This window comes from Dendrobates tinctorius, unplaced genomic scaffold, assembly GCF_039654945.1.
Source record: "Dendrobates tinctorius isolate UK_male_01 unplaced genomic scaffold, ASM3965494v1 ptg000518l, whole genome shotgun sequence".
NCBI classification, from domain to species: Eukaryota; Metazoa; Chordata; class Amphibia; order Anura; family Dendrobatidae; genus Dendrobates; species Dendrobates tinctorius.
The window spans coordinates 254,785-273,936 of NW_027362177.1; the positions used below are offsets into that span (position 1 = coordinate 254,785).

General features: G+C 45.2%; 1 protein-coding gene across 20 annotated transcripts in view; it reads right to left on the reverse strand.

Moving 5' to 3' along the window:
* Positions 1 to 19,152, reverse strand: part of LOC141078221 (protocadherin Fat 4-like) — a 294,498-nt gene that overhangs the window by 114,133 nt on the left and 161,213 nt on the right. For 19 of the 20 annotated variants that reach the window (XM_073565038.1, XM_073565030.1, XM_073565031.1 and 16 more), the window contains 3 exons: positions 18,695 to 18,805; positions 18,484 to 18,582; positions 1,026 to 1,082 (listed from right to left, as the gene is read on the reverse strand). In XM_073565038.1, the coding sequence (XP_073421139.1) occupies positions 1,026 to 1,082; positions 18,484 to 18,582; positions 18,695 to 18,805 (267 nt within the window). The remainder of the gene's footprint in view (positions 1 to 1,025; positions 1,083 to 18,483; positions 18,583 to 18,694; positions 18,806 to 19,152) is intronic. The other variant, XM_073565026.1, reaches the window with a different exon arrangement.

Consider the following 19,152-nt stretch of genomic DNA (forward strand, 5'->3'; position numbering starts at 1 on the left):
ACAGAAGGGTTCTATTGACAATTAAAGGGTCCATTAAGGTCAGAGTCAGTTTTAAGAATGGAAAAAAAATTCTGCATACTGCACGTTTTGTTGCTCCATCTTGTAATTTTAAGATAGTTAATATCTGATGTACATGTGTCCCTCCATTGGGATCTATGTCTATCTCAGTAGTGAGGTCTTGGTGCATGCCTTTGGCCAAGGGCAGATCACTGCGCATGTTCAGCTCCCTGTGTTGCATTAAGCTGGAGTCACACATAGCGACTTACCAGCGATCCCGACAATGATATCAACGTGTCAGGATCGCTGGTAAGTCGCTATGTGATCGCTGGTGAGCTGTCACGCAGACAGCTTCACCAGCGATCAGCACGCCGACGCTGAGGTGAGGAGCGAGCCCGAGAGCAGTGGACAAGTGTGCATGATGTTCCAGTCCTCCACCAGCAGAGGGCGCGCCTGCATCCCCGGCCTCTCCTGGCGGCGTCCTGCTGACTCCTGGTCCCCAGCGTGCGATTAAGGTACACACTCCGAGGGCTCCTGGTCCCCAGCGTGAGGCGGCGGCGGCACCTGTAACTCGCTGGTAACTAACGTACACATCGGGTATCCAAGGGACGCGTGTCCCATGGATACCCGATGTGTGCAATAGTTACCAGCTGATCGCTGGTCTCCCGCCTGTCACACGCAGCGACGAAAAAAATGTCCAGAGGTTTCTTGCAGCGATCTGCGATACCGGCAGGGTGGCCGGTCGCTGATCGCTGTCACACATAGCGATCTCGCTGGTGAGATCGCTGTTGTGTCACAAAACTTGTGACTCATCAGCGATCTCGCTAGCGAGATCGCTATGTGTGACGGGCCCTTAGGGTTCTAGAGAGTGAGAGTAAACATGAGACCTAAGAAGCTAATCCTATTTCTAAGGCCTCATGGCTGAAGGAGGTATGTCACATGATCTACTTATTGAAGGGAAACCCACATATAACAAGCGATTTTCCCATTCTTCAACACTTTAGGGGTGATTTAGTTGGTGATATTACCTGTCTTCAATCTGATCCGTCTTCCGATCTAGAGTCTGCTTTTTTGCTTTCTTTGAGCTGTAAAATAAATCAGTCAAATGTGGTCACAGGGGCAGAAAAAAAGAAAGAAAACATTGGCTTGCTTGTTTCTTAAACTCCTTAAGGAATTGTATCTGGCTTGTCTTTTGCAGGATTAGTTGTATATTTTAAAAATGCACCATTTGGGGTCACATATAATTACTGTAAATGATTAAATATATTTTATTTTTGGTGGTGGAAGGAAAAAAATCATTCCACCATGTCTTGTTGTATTTTATGCCATTTACCTTTCAGCATAAGCAATTTATGACTTTAAGGCTGGAGTCACACTAACCTGCGCAAAATACGGTCCGTAGTTTACATGCGTAATACGGATGAATGACCCCTAAATAGTGCTCCGTAGGCCATCTGTAACCAAGGTGAGGTCGCGTATTTTGCGCATGTCTGCATCCGTATGTAATCCGTGTGGCATCCGTATGCAATCCGTATGGCGAGATTTTCTCGCGGCCTTGCAAAATGGACATTTAACGGTTTTGAGGCCTGCATACAATTTAAATCATTAGCCTGCACCCTATTTATACACTCAGAAACAGGTGGCTGCCTCCATTCTGTCCATTTGTCACCTTGCTTTCACGAGGTGTGTTGGTGTTCTTTGTGCAGCATGGCAGAGGGTCTGAGATTCATTACAACTGAGCAGGTTCTCTTTACCTGGCTCTTGTCACGGCGCTTTGGGCAACCATACCCAGTAATAGTGGATCCGCGGAGGAGGAGACGCATGTGGGTACATCCACTTTTGAGGCAACGACTCACAAGAGGTCATTTTCACCGCCTCTATTCTTCTCTGCGGGAGCATCCGGAGAAATTTTACCAGTACTGTCGCATGAGCATTTCCACATTTGATCGACTCTTGGAGACAGTGCGCCCTGGGATAACCTTTCAGGACACAAGGATGTGTAAAGCGATATCTGCAGAGGAGCGACTTCTACTCACAATACGGTATGTACTACACAACCACATTCTCTATGTTCATAATGTGTGTGATAAATTATGTTTTTTGGCCTTCTTGGACAAAGTTTAATGCCCTCATCTTACTCCAAATATGTTTCAACTTACACACCAGAATGTTAGATCTAATATGTCCTGCATATCACTTAGTCATTGTGCCACCAAATATGTGTGTTATTCTCTCTCAATTCTTACCAAGTTTGGTCGGCATGTAACTGATTTTTTTTACTTTAGGCATTCTAAACTTAACAATTTCTGTTCTACAGCTTCCTGTCTACTGGCCTGTCTTATGCCGCCCTCCACCATGAGTTTCTCATTGGAAAGTCAACCATTTCAGGCATAGTGAGGTCTACATGTACAGAAATCTGGACAAGACTCCATCAAGTGGTCATGCCCGAGCCCAGGATGGAAGACTGGTTAAGGATATCAAGGGACTTTGAGGAGGACTGCCAGTTTCCAAATTGTATTGGGGCCCTGGATGGCAAACATATCAGGGTGCGTAAGCCGCCGAACTTTTCTGTTGTATTGTTGGCTCTGGTAGACCCTCAATACAAGTTTATAATTGTTGACATTGGGGCCTATGGAAGGACGTGAGACTCTAGAGTCTTCAATACTTCCATAATGGCTCGGCGGCTACGCACCAACCAGTGGGATCTACCACCACCACGCCAGCTACCAGGCTCCCCCGAAGAATCAGTCCCTTATGTCCTTGTGGCAGATGAGGCCTTTCAGTTATCGCACAATGTCATGAGGCCATATCCCCGGCGCAACCTTGACCACAGGCGCGGAATTTTTAACTTGCGCCTATCACGTGCTAGGCGACTGGTGGAGTGTTCCTTTGGGATTCTTTGTGCCAAATGGCGGGTACTCCAGTCTGCCATTCAGTTGAGTGAGCAAAATGTGAATGAAGTTGTGAAAGCCTGTGTTGTTCTGCATAACTTCACCTGGATACATGATTGTTCCTCCTCTGATGGTGTTGTGCGTAGGCCGGACAATGTGCGCAGGGTGAGACCACCTATGAACCCTCAACGTAGACCGCTCTCTGGCCTAAAAGTGCGTGATATTTTCACTAATTACTTTATCTCACCTGAGGGTGCAACTTCTTGTCAAGAGCATGCTGTGTCAATGTTATAATTTGTTTCTTTAATTGTGTCTAAATATATATTACTCAAGCCCTTATGATTCTATGAGTGTTTCATTGCATTGGTTTGTGTCTGTTAGTATGTTGTGAGGGATTGTGAAAAATCACACAGACGTTCACTAGAGTAGACAAATTTTTAGTTTTGCCTTTTTTTTTTGGTTTGCTTAAAGGCAAACATAATATTGCCATAAGAACATTTTGGCAATGGGCAAATGACCCTTTGTGCCTTCTTTAACTTTTTTTTTCAATTAACATTACTTAACAAAACACAAAAAAAGATTAGGCAATAACAACATTGCTGCATGACAAGATTAAACTAGCTTTGCCAACAAAAGGTGAGCTCCATCACCAAAATAAAGGCTACAAGATAACACTCACATTTCCTCATAATGTTTTCCAATCATAGAAAGATTCCACCATGACAGGCAAGGCTACCTCACAGCTTTCAGACAGATATTACCTGTCTGTAGAACAGAGAATATTTAACCATGCTATACTGGAAAGGATGAAAATACAAAAGTCACTTGTTAAGACATAGAGAGAGCGTGATATTCTGAATGCTGGTCGCCTTGAATTTTTTTTCTAGAGATTGCTAGCAAAAAAGGTGACTACTTCACTAAGGCCAGCACGCCTTTCCTAGGCATTAGCAAGTGAGTAGTGTATTTTCATCCTTTCGTTTTACAGTATAGCGCGTTTAAATATTCTCTTTTGTACACACATGTAATATCTGTCTGAAAAGCGTGAGGTAGCGTTGCCTGTCATGATGGATTGTTTCATATGTTTGGAAAACATTGTTTAAAAATGTGAATGTTAAATTATGTTCTAAATGTTGGTGATGGAGAACACCTGTTTTTTCCTTTCTATTTGGAGCACCAGTTAAAACGCACTGGACATCTCCCCCCATCAGAATCATAAATCCTCATAGGTTGGGGAAGGGGAACGTGGAAGAACAGCCTGTGGGTGCTGCTGGACACTGGTGGCCAACATCGCCCTGTGTGGGGCCATACTGTTGCCCATGATGCTGGAATTGTCCTGCCTCTTGGGACTGTTGGGGATACTGGCCAGAGTAATGATGATGGTGAGGGGCTTCTTGTTGGCTGTGGTAGGCACGTGGCTCATACCCACCAAGATAGCCAGATTGTCCCCAACCAGGTTGGGACCAGCCTCCAACACTGGGTGGGTACAAGTGGCCATATTGGTGGGGTTGGCTTGAGGATGACATTTGGGGCTGCGGAATAGAAGGTTGGGTAGGGGGAGGAAGGGGTTGAGGTGTTGGCCCATGTATTAGGGGCTGTTCGGACCCTGCTTGAGCAAGCATCTGTGTGGATGGTCTCATACGCATTAGATTTCGTGGTGAGAGCTGCCACCTCTCCAGAAATTCAAAAACCTCATATAGGGTATTGGGGGGGTGCTTGCATCAAGCAGGATCTGAATACATCCCCTAATACGGAGCCGGACCTCACGGGTAAGGGCACGGAGATAAAGGGTGAGGCTACGTGCATAGGCCTCCTCCCCATCATCTGTAGTTACTCTAGACAAATAATTGAGCACCCCTGTGTCCACATTGGTCCTGCTCTCTTGAATAGTGACCTGGCGCCTTCTTCTTGTTCGCCATGATGTAAGAGCAGCCTGTGGGGAGGACCTGATCTGGGCAGTTGGGCTGCTGCTCATGTTGCCCGGCTCTTCCAGGATGGGTGATGTGGCAGCAGCAGACCGTCCTGGTGGTGTTGTGTGTAGGCCAGCCATTGTGTTGTCCTGTGATGCCTCATCTTCAGCCATCCTTCTTGTAGGGGGAGAAGATGGGCCAGCCACCTCATCCCCTACAGGATCTATAATGGGCTCTGCCTCTGAGGCTGTTCCTCGATCCGTAAGGTTGGATTGAGTTCTGTTATGAAATAGAACAGAGGCAAAAATACATCAATATTTTTGTTCCTGTAAAGTATTTGTGGAATGTATTTGTGTAATATGGTGTGAGGTATGTACTTACAGTCTCAGATCCAGAATTGGGGCGAGGAAGGACAGCCGGTCATAGTATATGTACTTCCTTTTTACATATCCAGCATCCCCACTCCTGGACCGCTGCTGGTGTCCCCGGCGGAACTGGTCCCGGTTGCTTCGCCAGCGTTTCATCACATCTTCCACTGCAATGTGACAGGAAAAATAGTCAAATTCACATATTTGAGAGGTCACATTTTCTAAAACAGTAGTCTAGGCATGGGGCCTTCTGGGGTGTGCGTTCTACCCATGGTGGCATATGTAATTGGGCAGATACACAGGGTCTCATTAGCTACACTTAAAATAATTTGTTTGTCTAGGAGGATGAGGAGCTTGTGGCCTAACCCCAAATTATGGCTGTGTGAAGCCACGTGTCACATCCTAATGTAACGGCCTCATGAGGCTAAAAGTACATGCACAGGAAGGGGGGTGCTGATTCTAGATTCCTTTTTTTTTGCGTGCTAAGGTTAATGATGTTTAGCGTTGCACTTACGAATTTTATGCTGCTCATCACGTGGTCGGTCACCAAAGTCATGGTACATCTGGCGACAGATGCGCCTCCATGTCGCCTCCTTTCTTGTCCGGTTAGCATAATTAGCATCGCGTGGGTCCCATATTTCAGGACGCTCCTGCACCAGCACAATGAGCATCTCAACATTAATATATGTGGACGCCATGACGCTGCTGTACTCCGTGGAGGCGTGCTTCCTGGATGTCTGGAGCGCTTTTTGAGCTCATTTGCATGTCTAGGCTTCCTGATGATGGATTGGCCCATTTCCTGTCACCAGCCAAAAGACCTGCGTATTGCTCGCAGGTCACACGTGTGTTCCGTGTGTAATCCGTATTTTTTGCGCACCCATAGACTTGCATTGGCGTGCTACGGGCGTAGTACGCTGACAATCGCAGCATGCTGCGATTGGCACGGAGCGTAGGATACGGATGAGAAATATACGCCTGGTGCGAGTGACCCCATAGAGAATCATTTGTCCGTGTCTAATGCGTGCTTTTAGCGCCTCTCACTCTCCCGTATTCCTCGCCAGTGTGACTCCGGCCTTAGGCTGAATTCACACACTGCAGATTTTGCTGCAGACATTTCTGAGAAGACTGACAATAGGTTCTGGGATTCGTTCACATGAATGGGTGGCTGAAATTACATCAACACCAAAAATGTATATTGTTTTTTAAAATGATTTTTTCTTTTGTAGGTTTGCACAATAACCGCACATTGCATGGGAAAAAAAACATATTGTCACATTCCAAAACCCATAACTTTTGATTTTGTATATCTCATTTGATGTAGGTTTAGGCGGGTTTGCTTTTCCGATGAATTAAAAACTTAATTTTTTTTTTTAACCTTTATAAAGTGTATTTATTTTTCACTTTCATTTCCACAATGCAATCAACTGATTGGTTGAATAATGTTTTGGTATGATAAGTATACAGTAACAAAGCATTAGGCCACGTGAGTTTTTTAACTCAGTATTTGCCAAAACCTGGAGTGGAACAATCAGAGAAAAAGTATAATAGAAACGCGTCACCACTTCTGGATTTCTCACCCACTCCTGGTTTTGGCTTACAGATACTGAGGTAAAAAACTGACCAAATGCTGAACGTATGCACATGGTCTGTCAGTAATAACCTATAAGAGTATGTGCACACGGCGTCTTTTAGACACAGGCGTACCCACCAAATTTTGCTACAGGAACAAACTTCAAGAGAACACCGGTGTATTTTCTGGAAGCGTCTACATTGGCGCAGTGCATATGATCATTCTTTTTTACATTTACTGAGCGGCGAGCGCTTTTTGATACTTGATGATGTGACACAGGACAGAAGCAGCCGAATGAATTCTGAGGTATTCAGAGCCATACTGTGTGCTCAGATCCAGCCAAATGCAGCCAAACTGATTGGTCGTCGTGTCATGCTACAGATGGACAATGACCAAAAACATAAAGCCAAAGCAACCCAGGAGTTTATTAAAGCAAAGAAGTGGAATATTCTTGAATGGCCAAGTCAGTCACCTGATCTCAACCCAACTGAGCATGCATTTAATTTGCTAAAGACTAAACTTCAGACAGAAAGGCCCACAAACAAACAGCAACTGAAAACCACCGCAGTGAAGGCCTGGCAGAGCATCAAAAAGGAGTAAACACAGCGTCTGGTGATGTCCATGAGATCAAGACTTCAGGCAGTCATTGCCAACAAAGGGTTTTCAATCAAGTACTAGGAATGAACATTTTATTTACAATTATTTAATATGTCCAGTTACTTTTGATCCCTTTAAAATCAGGGTGGCACATGTTAGGGAGCTGAAACTCTTAAACCCTTCATCCAATTTTAATGTGGATACCGTCAAATGAAGGCTGAAAGTCTGACCTTCAACTGCATCTGAATTGTTTTGTTTAAAATTCATTGTGTTAATGTCTGGATCAAAAATTAGAAAAATGTTGCCTCTGTCCAAATATATATGGACCTAACTGTATACAGAGGGGAAAATAAGTATTTGATACACTGACAATTTTTCAAGTTTTCCCACCTACAAAGAATGGAGAGGATTTTACCTACACTCATTGCTCTATTACAGCATACAGGAAGAGACAAGTAAGACTGCTCATCAGGATAAAAACTATAACTGGACTAAGATGTATCTGGTGTTAACCCCTTAACGACCAATGACGGATCTATCCTATGCCTCGCTTTGTAATAGAAATTTATTGGAAGCCCCCCATAACAAATATAATGGGGGTCTCATGATAATACAAACCCTCACCCCCTTCCCTTTTGGTCTTTTACATTATTGTGTATGGTATGGTTTTTCTTTGAGGTCAAAAGTTCAAATCTCAGTCAGCTGTGAATTCACAAGCAGGTTATTATTCCATTTAAAACCAGTTTTTTGGTGGTCTTTTTGTTTAAATCTGATTGGTTAACTTGAAAAAGTGTGGGATGATTTTGGTCTATAAGTATCTCAGTTTTCTGTATGTGTGTAATAAACGTGCAGGTGCAGGGTATGTCACCACGGAATCGAGACAGATCAAAAGTTAAAGGGTTTTAATTACAGGGATATGATGCTCCTCACAGGGAGAAAGCAGTGGGGGTTAAACTGGCTTTAAAGCAGTATATCAAACAGTCAAAAAGAATAACAGTTAGAAACAGGTGTTCTTGGAACTTGTCAGTACTTGCTTGTAGGGTCATCTTCTCCCGCGCTGGCACGTCGGGGGTTAATGAAGAAAGGCAGGGGGAACAGAAGACATTCCGGGTCCCGCTGCTATGAGTCTATGCTTCAAAACTAGCAGTCTCTCTGCAGGTACGGTGCTCTGTGTCTCTATAAGTCTCTCAACAGGAGTCAGGGGCTCTGCACCAACACCACAGGTAGTGGGGCTACACACGGGGGTCACTGTCTCTGCACGGGGGTCAGAGCGCACCTCTCCAGTCTCTGCAGGCTCTGGTCTCACGTACTCACAAGATGCAGTCTCTCTGCACAGTCTCCCTGGATTTGTCCTCTGAACGGGAGTTCTCTCTTCTCCCTTGGGAGCAGCTGCAACCTGCCCTGTCCCCTCCGCATGCTGCTCTGAGCTGGCCAAGTGGTTCCAGATCAGGAGCGGAGAAGGTAACCCCCCTCTGAGTCCTCTTGTGCTTCACCCCCTTACATTCCTCCTCTCTTTTCGCTTGCCATTCCACGGGCGAGAATTTCTGAAGTTCCTTTTGACAATCTTCCAATCTGGTGCCAGGTGAACTCATCCTGATTGTATCGAGCGGGGGGGTACACCAGCGGTTGAACGTTCAGAGCGTCTCAATTCAGCAGGGGCCGTGGTGTCAGCTGCTGTGGGAGGAACGGGAGTCTGGGCCACTCCCGGCACATTGGTAGTTTCAGGCACCAGCCCTGTTTCTGAGTACCCTGGGGGAAATTGGATATCTTCCTCGTCTTTAACATCAACATTAACCACTGGTACGGCTGGTGGAGGCACTGGGGCCAATGGAACTGGTTCAGGATCTCGAGAGAAACAAGGACGCAGCATATTCCGATGCAGCGTGCAAGTGGCGGCCCCTTCGTCTGTTTCCGGCCGGACCTCGTAGACGGGACCCTTTCTGCCAAGTCGCCGCCTCACCCTGTACAGTCTTTTCTCCCAACGGCACTCTAATTTGTTGTGTGGGCGCTTTTCCCTCACCAGGACTCGATCTCCAGGCCGCAGAGCTGTCCCCCTTTGAGGAGTGACTTGAGAATGTTCTAACTCCTGCAGCCGATTCTGCACTAGCTGATGGATAGTACACAGCCCATGCAAAACACTGGTATGCACACCGAATCAATACATGAGTGAGAAGTCAATATATAAATAATGCTTTTATTGAGAAAAACAGGATACGCGATTTTAAAAACAGTTAAAAAACCCCCACGAATGTCACAATATCACACCCCTAAGCCCAGATGTAGCATACAACCATAAATGGTATAATGGCCCCCCTCTGCAAATACCAAAGCCACTGCAACAATTGAAGCCTGTCAAGATGTACTGTGGGAAAATGAGTAGATAATCCAAAGTAGAAAACCCACAGGTGGACCAAAACATATCCACTGACAGGACACACAGAAAAAATTATACGTGTATATATAACGAGAAGCAGGAAAACATGAACACCAGAGCGCCAGTGAGATATGATGGTTAATAATCCATACTCACTACACATCCAGAATAATAGAATATGTCCTGGATGCCCGCATTGCCCACAAAGGTGGAAAAGAGCCAGCCATCGACCATGTTCCTGTTGAGGATATCAAAGACCGTTAAACGGAGTGCATGTAGAGAGCCAGAATAGGCTGAAAAGGCAAGGAGGACATGGAGCAGGGGTGTGGGAGGAAACCCCACGCGTATTATTTGCTTATAGCAGCTTCATCAGGGGAAGTGTGTTCAAATCCTCAACATTAGCATGTTAAATATAGTCCAATTAGTACCTTAAACAAGCACCGGTGTGTGCATAGCAACCTTGTGTGCATGGACCCGTCCTATCCCTGAGCACTGGCCGTCCTGCAGCGCTATGGCGAGAATCAAGCTGACATGTAATACCACGAGAATCGCGCTTGGGTGATACAGGCGCGCATGCGCAGAGTATCTGACTGGTCTGAAACAGCAACTTTCGTTGCTGTGTGCAAGGGAACGCGCACCTGCGCACTGATAGCATGGGAGGAGAATGGAAAATCGTCGATGCCTCTATGTAGAATAGCCACAGTACTTTTTTGTATGAAATAAGTGCCCCACACATAGTAATGAAAATGTGAGCATATTATGGCGCAAGTTCTTCATGAGGCCGCCATTTCTTCACGGACCTATCTAAACTCCATCTTGAGGTCTTCCACCCATTGAGGGATAGTGTCCATGGGGGTGGTTACCTCCCCGCTCCGCACATTCCCCACTGGCCCTGACACTCCCTGCTCTTGCTCTCATGCACGTGCCTCACTGCCAATTTCAGAGAAAGTTATTTCTGGCTTTACCCGCATGCCCTCTCGCGCAAACCCATCACCAGCTGGTCCCGGAGCATAACATCAACTGACCCTACACATACGCCGTCCTTCCATTTGATGGCAATATGGAGCTCTTGCCTGCATTCATAAATTGTGTCACAGTCTCCCCCTCTCTTTGCACCCGGTGAAACAGTCGCATGCGCAGTTCTCCTACATCAGTGTGATCCTCATGCGTCTCCTCAAGTATGCGCAGCACTTTGTCCAGGGTATCTCTTACCTGGGGGGGACATAAGCATAACAGAATCCTGTGTCTCCCCCTCCAGGGCCATTAATGCAATCTCCAGGGCCGGTGTCATAGGATGCATCTTCATCAGTCCCCGGATACGCTCTGTCCAACTCCACAACATCACATTACTCCCAGTAAACTTTGGCAGATTATTCAACATGGCTCCAAGGGAAATGCTAGACATGGGGCCTCCCCCAACTGCTTGATCTGCCCTGTCCGCGCTACCGTGTGACATCCTGCCGACTATGCCAAATGTAATAAACGTGCAGGTGCTGGGTAGGTCACCACGGAACCGAGACAGATCAAAATTTAAAGGGTTTTATTTACAGGGATATGATACTCCTCGCAGGGAGAAAGCAGTAGGGGTTAAACTGGTTTTAAAGCAGTATATCAAACAGTCAAAAAGAATAGCAGTTAGAAACGGGTGTTCTTGGAACTTATCAGTCTGCTGAGTACTTGCTTGTAGGGCAGTCTCCTCCTACGTCGGCGCTGTCAGCAGCGGCACTTGTCGTCTCTCTAGTCGCTGTAGGCTCTGCAGTCTCTAAGGACCCACAACAGGGGTCTCAGGGGTTAATGAAGAGAGGCAGGGGGAACACAAGGCATTCCGGGTCCCGCTGCTATGACTCTATGCTTCAAAACTAGCAGTCTCTCTGCAGGTACGGTGCTCTGTGTCTCTATAAGTCTCTCAACAGGAGTCAGGGGCTCTGCACCAACACCACAGGTATCAGGGCTACGCACGGGGGGGTCACTGTCTCTGCATGGGGGTCAGAGCTCACCTCTCCAGTCACTGCAGGCTCTGGTTTCACGTACTCAAGATGCAGTCTCTCTGCACAGTCCCCCTGGATTTGTCCTCTGAATGGGAGTTCTCTATTTTCCCCTGCATGCAGCTGCAACCTGCCCTGTCCCCTCCACATGCTGCTCTGAGCTTCGCGTGCTCTCAGGCTGCCCTCCTTCCTGTTCCTCTCTCCTCCCAGCAGTCACATGACCCAGCACGTCCAGGGTGGAAAGTCTTCCCCCTAGCAAGCCTGCTGTCTGGCCAAGTGGCTCCAGATCAGGAGAGGAGAAGGTGACCCCCCTCTGAGTCCTCTTGTGCTTCACCCCCTTACATGTGCAAAAGAGTGAAGCATGGAGAAGCTGCTACAGGAGACTGCCAGGAGAGCTGAAGAGGAAGGAGGCGCTGAATGGCTGAAGAAGTGCCTAGCCTTAGGTACATCTGCGGAGAAAGAGGATGAAGATCACTGGTGTTATGAAGAAAGTGGACAGGTCCTCTCTGCGCCAGCTGAAGCTGACTCTCCAAGGATCCTGCGGAAGAAAAGGAAAAGCCGGGACCCATACTCACCACCTCCACCATCTAGCCCGAACGCCATAGCGACCCGGAAGCCAGCCTTCTCGCGAGTCCTGGAAACCATTGCGAGACCGCCGATGTCATTTCAGGGCGACTGGCAGTGACGCGACGAACTGCGCTCCTCCAAACTCATCTAGCCGTCGCTGCCGTCATGCATCGTGAGATTTTGGCCAGCAGTCTTCTTTCCTCAGTAAGAGCATTGAAGATGGATCATGGCTGGGTCTTCCAGCATGACAATGACCCGAAACAAGCAGCCACGGCTACTAAGGAGTGGCTCTGTAAGAAGCATTTCAAGGTCCTGGAGTGGCCTAGCCTGTCTCCACACCTGAATCCAATAGAAAATCTTTGGAGGGAGCTCAAACTCTATGTTGCCTACCGACAGCACCCAAACCTGAAAGATCTAGACACAACCACAAGAGCACTGTTCCAACCGTGAAGCATGTTGGGGGAGGGAAGCATCATACTTTGAGGGTGCTATTCTGCAAATGAGTCAAAATAAGTGCACTATATTGAAGGGAAGATGGATGGGTCATGTATCACGAGATTTTGGCCAACAACCCCCTTCCCTCAGTAAGACTTGATGATGGGTCGTGGCTGGGTCTTCCAGCATGACAATGACCAGAAACATTAGACATTCTCAGACCTGAACCGAATAGAAAATCTTTGGATGGAGCTGCAACTCTGAAACTCAGTGTTGCCGAGCGACAGCCCACAAGCCTGAAAGATCTAGAGAAGAGCTGCATGGAGAAATGGGTCAAAATCCCTGCTGCAGTGTGTGCAAACTTGGTTAAGAACTACAGGAAATGTCTGATCTTATGTAATAATCATACAATGTGATTTTCTGGATTTTATTTTTAAGATTCTGTCTCTCACAGTTGAAGTGTACCTATAATAAAAATTGCAGACCTCTCCATTCTTGGTAGGTGGGAAAACTTGCCAAATTGGCATTGTATCAAATACTTATTTTCCGGAATGTATGTGGGCTTGTTTATGACAAACGGCTCTGCCATTGTTTTTTGTCATTCATACTTTTTTTTACAGTTTTGCAATAAAAAAAACAAAACTTTTTATGCAAAATTTCTTTTTTTTAATAAACTTTGCAAAGTGTATTTATTTTCAATATCCATGATGCTATCTTCTGATTATTTAAATAATATACTGTAACATTTAAGCTTGCCAACAATATCTTTGCAAGTAGAGTTTTATATACAGTATAGTATACCTGTTCTGAAAACTTTCTGTTTAGTTGTTTTTTTCTTTGCTATTTTTATTTAAATGAACTGTATTGCTTGCCTCTGACCTCTGTGATATAAAAAATCCAGCAGTTGCCGGCTGTCAATCAGCATGACATCGGCAGTGACGACCCGTCGACAGAGCAAAGTGGAAGAGGAAGGGCTGCTTTTTTTGACGTGTGGTCAAATGAAACAGTAGAATTGCCAGAAGGAGCGGTCTGTGACTGCTCTGAGCCGGCAGAGTTCGGCGTTGGGCATCTTAGCCCACAACAAAGTCTTGGATAACCCCTTTAACAATGAGGAAAAACAATGCATGACAATAAATCATGTTTAGTTTGGATATGAAAAGACACAAAAAACTGTAAAGTAAAATTTGGTTATGGATTTAGCTTTTTGGGTGGTGGAAAGGGCAATGATGGGGGTGATGGTGAGAAGGCAATGATTAATGTGGTGGAAAGGGCAAAGATGGGGGTGGGGGGGAGAAGGCAATGATGGAGGTAGTGGAAAGGGCAATGATGGGGTTGGTGGGGGAGAAGGCAATGATGGACATGGTGGAAAGGGCAATGATGGGGTGGTGGGGGAGAAGGCAATGATGGTGGTAGTGCAAACGACAATGATGGTGGTAGTGGAAAGGGCAATGGTGGGGGTGGTGGAGGAAGCAATGATTGAGGTGGAGGAATGACAATGATGCGGGTGGTGGGGAAGAGGGGAAGAAAGCAATGATAGAGCTGGTGGAAAGGACAATGATGAGGGTGGTGGGGGAGAAGGCAATGATGGATGGGGTAGAGGGGGAGAACAATGGTGGAGGTGATGGAAAGGGCGGTGATGGGGAGGGCAATCATTAGGGTGGTGGAGAGGGTAATGATTGAGGTGGAGAAGAGGGCAATGATGGGAATGGGGGAGAGGACAATGATGGAATGTGGGCGAAGGAGGACAATGAGAGATGTGGGGGATTGGGATGGGAGAATGAGATCCGTGAGGGTCAGAGAATGTTCTGATCCAATTTTGAGGAAATTTGGTAGCACACTGACACTGCACACAGATACAGGGATATGAAAATCCCATATCCTCCACCAATAAATGGCAGAAAGAGAGGCCTCTCTTTCTGCCATTTATTGGTGGTGGATATGGGATTTTCATAATCATTATTGAGGTGGTGAAAAAAATATTCAGGACATTTGCTTGACACAGATACAGGGATGTAGTCTTATTATGTCTAACACAGTCCCTTAGTATATAGTGCACTCACTAATTATGTATAGCACAGTCCTTTAGTATATAGTGTACTCACTTATTAGGTATAACACAGTCCCTTAGTACATAGTGCACTCACTTACTATGTGTCGCACAGTCCCTTTAGTATGTAGTGTACTCACTTATTATGTATAGGTCAGTCCTTTAGTATATAGCGTACTCACTTATGTAAAGCACAGTCCTTAGTTACATAGTTTCCTCTTTTATTATGTATAACACCATCCCTTATTAGGTAACATCAATTCTAGCCATATAATGCCATCCCTTATTATATAGCTTCCTCTGCTGTTATGTACAGTGCTGTTTCTCACGTAGCTTATTCTTGTTATTTTTGTTATTCACAGTGCCCTCTTTTAATACATAGTCCCCCTCTTGTTAGATATAAAATGACTGCTGATGGAGGATCTGATGACCAGACGACCAGTCCATCAGCTTCTCTATTAGAAATGAAGCTTTCTCATGCTCCATTAGCTGTCATTGCATTATACAGTTAACAAGACAGGACAGTATGTAATAAAGACAGGGCTCTATATAATCGGATATGTAAGGGACGGTGCTATACATAACAAGAGAGGGCACTGTGTAATAAAGGATGGCTATATACAGGAGACTGTAATACATATACATGTATGTGTGGATATATATATATATATATATACTAGCTGAAGAGCCCGGCGCTGCCCGGGCATAGTAACTAACTGTGGTTAGTTATAACAAATTATAATTATCCTCCATCCCATAGTCCCATGCCCATATACCCATCATACATATCCACCATCCCATAGGCCCGTGCCCATATACCCATCATACATATCCTCCATCCCATAGGCCCGTGCCCATATACCCATCACACATCCTCCATCCCATAGGCCCGTGCCCATAAACCCATCATACATATCCTTCATCCCATAGTCGAGTGCCCATATACCCATCACACATCCTCCATCCCATAGACCCATGCCCATATACCCATCATACATATTCGCCATCCCATAGTCGAGTGCCCATATACCCATCACACATCCTTCATCTCATAGTCCCATGCCCATATACCCATAATACATATCCTCCATCCCATGGTCCCGTGCCCCTATACCCATCATACATATCTGTCATCCCGTAGTCGAGTGCCCATATACCCATCATACATATTCTCCATCCCATAGTCCAGTGCCCATATACCCATCACACATCCTCCATCCCATAGTCCCGTGCCCATATACCCGTCATACATATTCTCCATCCCATAGTCCCGTGCCCATATACCCGTCATACATATCCTCCATCCCATAGTCCAGTGCCCATATACAGTGGGGCAAAAAAGTATTTAGTCAGTCAGCAATAGTGCAAGTTCCACCACTTAAAAAGATGAGAGGCGTCTGTAATTTACATCATAGGTAGACCTCAACTATGGGAGACAAACTGAGAAAAAAAATCCAGAAAATCACATTGTCTGGTTTTTTTTTCATTTTATTTGCATATTATGGTGGAAAATAAGTATTTGGTCAGAAACAAAATTTCATCTCAATACTTTGTGATATATCCTTTGTTGGCAATGACAGAGGTCAAACGTTTTCTGTAAGTCTTCACAAGGTTGCCACACACTGTTGTTGGTATGTTGGCCCATTCCTCCATGCAGATCTCCTCTAGAGCAGTGATGTTTTTGGCTTTTCGCTTGGCAACACGGACTTTCAACTCCCTCCAAAGGTTTTCTATAGGGTTGAGATCTGGAGACTGGCTAGGCCACTCCAGGACCTTGAAATGCTTCTTACGAAGCCACTCCTTCGTTGCCCTGGCGGTGTGCTTTGGATCATTGTCATGTTGAAAGACCCAGCCACGTTTCATCTTCAATGCCCTTGCTGATGGAAGGAGTTTTGCACTCAAAATCTCACGATACATGGCCCCATTCATTCTTTCATGTACCCGGATCAGTCGTCCTGGCCCCTTTGCAGAGAAACAGCCCCAAAGCATGATGTTTCCACCACCATGCTTTACAGTAGGTATGGTGTTTGATGGATGCAACTCAGTATTCTTTTTCCTCCAAACACGACAAGTTGTGTTTCTACCAAACAGTTCCAGTTTGGTTTCATCAGACCATAGGACATTCTCCCAAAACTCCTCTGGATCATCCAAATGCTCTCTAGCAAACTTCAGACGGGCCCGGACATGTACAGGCTTAAGCAGTGGGACACGTCTGGCACTGCAGGATCTGAGTCCATGGTGGCGTAGTGTGTTACTTATGGTAGGCCTTGTTACATTGGTCCCAGCTCTCTGCAGTTCATTCACTAGGTCCCCCCGCGTGGTTCTGGGATTTTTGCTCACCGTTCTTGTGATCATTCTGACCCCACGGGGTGGGATTTTGCGTGGAGCACCAGATCGAGGGAGATTATCAGTGGTCTTATATGTCTTCCATTTTCTAATTATTGCTCCCACAGTTGATTTCTTCACTCCAAGCTGGTTGGCTATTGCAGATTCAGTCTTCCCAGCCTGGTGCAGGGCTACAATTTTGTTTCTGGTGTCCTTTGACAGCTCTTTGGTCTTCACCATAGTGGAGTTTGGAGTCAGACTGTTTGAGGGTGTGCACAGGTGTCTTTTTATACTGATAACAAGTTTAAACAGGTGCCATTACTACAGGTAATGAGTGGAGGAAAGAGGAGACTCTTAAAGAAGAAGTTACAGGTCTGTGAGAGCCAGAAATCTTGTTTGCTTGTATCTGACCAAATACTTATTTTCCACCATAATATGCAAATAAAATGAAAAAAAACAGACAATGTGATTTTCTGGATTTTTTTTTCTCAGTTTGTCTCCCATAGTTGAGGTCTACCTATGATGTAAATTACAGACGCCTCTCATCTTTTTAAGTGGTGGAACTTGCACTATTGCTGACTGACTAAATACTTTTTTGCCCCACTGTACCCATCACACATCCTCCATCCCATAGTCAACCATTATGACATCATAATGAGCGGCGGGGCTTGATGACATCAGCGTTGCCATGGCAACCATTGTGACATCATAATGAGGGGCGGGGCTTGATACACACACACTGTTTCCCCAGTATGCAGATAGGGGCAAAATTGTTTGGTGAATTGGAACGCGCGGGGTTAAAATTTCACCTCACAACATAGCTTAGGACGCTCTCGGGGTCCACACGTGTGACTGTGCCAAATTTTCTGGCTGTAGCTGCGATGGTGCGGATGCCTATCCAGGAAATACACACACACACATACATACATACACACTTTGAGCTTTATATAATATATATATACATATAAAGCTTTGTCACCATAAAATAAGGGGGGGCCCAGACACATTTCTTGCACAGAGCCCTAAGCTGTCAGTGTCCGCCTCTGGTGTATTTAGTTTCCATGTCCACATTGTTATCCTCTGACAGCTGATTTAACGCTTTTGTATATAGTGTATGCCAAAATGTTGTAGCCTGCTAGTAATATCTTTGCAAGAAGATGTTGGTATAGTGGGAAATACCGTATGTACAGTATACAGTATATCTCTCCCAGAAACATTTTTTTCTTAAACCATTTTGCTTTTCATTTGCACATCATGTTTTTGTATCCTTTTTTCCTATGACCATTGACCTTGATTATATAAAAAGCATTATCCATATGTATGCTATACTTTTTTACATTCTGTTTTAATGGTGTATTGCTTTCAAAATCTGACAAAAGGAAATGTATTCTAACAAAAGCAATAGACATTTCAAGCTTACCCACAATCTTTTTTAGGAGCAGCCGCAGCACCACTTGCTGAACGTATCACTTTACTTAAAAACTTATTTGCTGCTTTGAAGCCCCTCTGGGAAGTTTTTCTGAAACGAGTAAAAATATAAATATAATAAAACATAAAATAGAAAGAAAACCAATCATCCCTCCAATATGATGTTGAGAAACTATCTGTGGCAATAGACATATTAGACTTACGCATTATCTGTTTTAGGAACATTACTTGCGGACCAATCATCACCACTTGCTGAAGGTATTTTTTTAAAGAAACCCCTACTTGGTTCTTTGAAGCCCTGCGGGGTAGTTTCCCTAGAAAGAGTAAAAACATAAATACTCCAAAAGAATTACAGCCCGTCAGTAATAAAAAGTAATAGGCATAAAGCCACGACAGATCTGGGGGAATTTCTTTGACAACCCTGTCTAACCACCTACCTAAACCCTTCTATTACTATTTACTGTGGCATTCAAAGGGTTGAACAGTTATGATCTGAGTGATCTCTGCTCTCAGCTGTTCCATGTGAGTGCTGGCTTTGCTGTCATGTCAGAGTAACCCTTGAGTTGATGTCATTAGCATCCTTACGACCATTCGTACTATCAGGGCGAATTTGTTAAGTTCACAGCTGACATAACAACCGATTGGCACCCAACGATGGAGA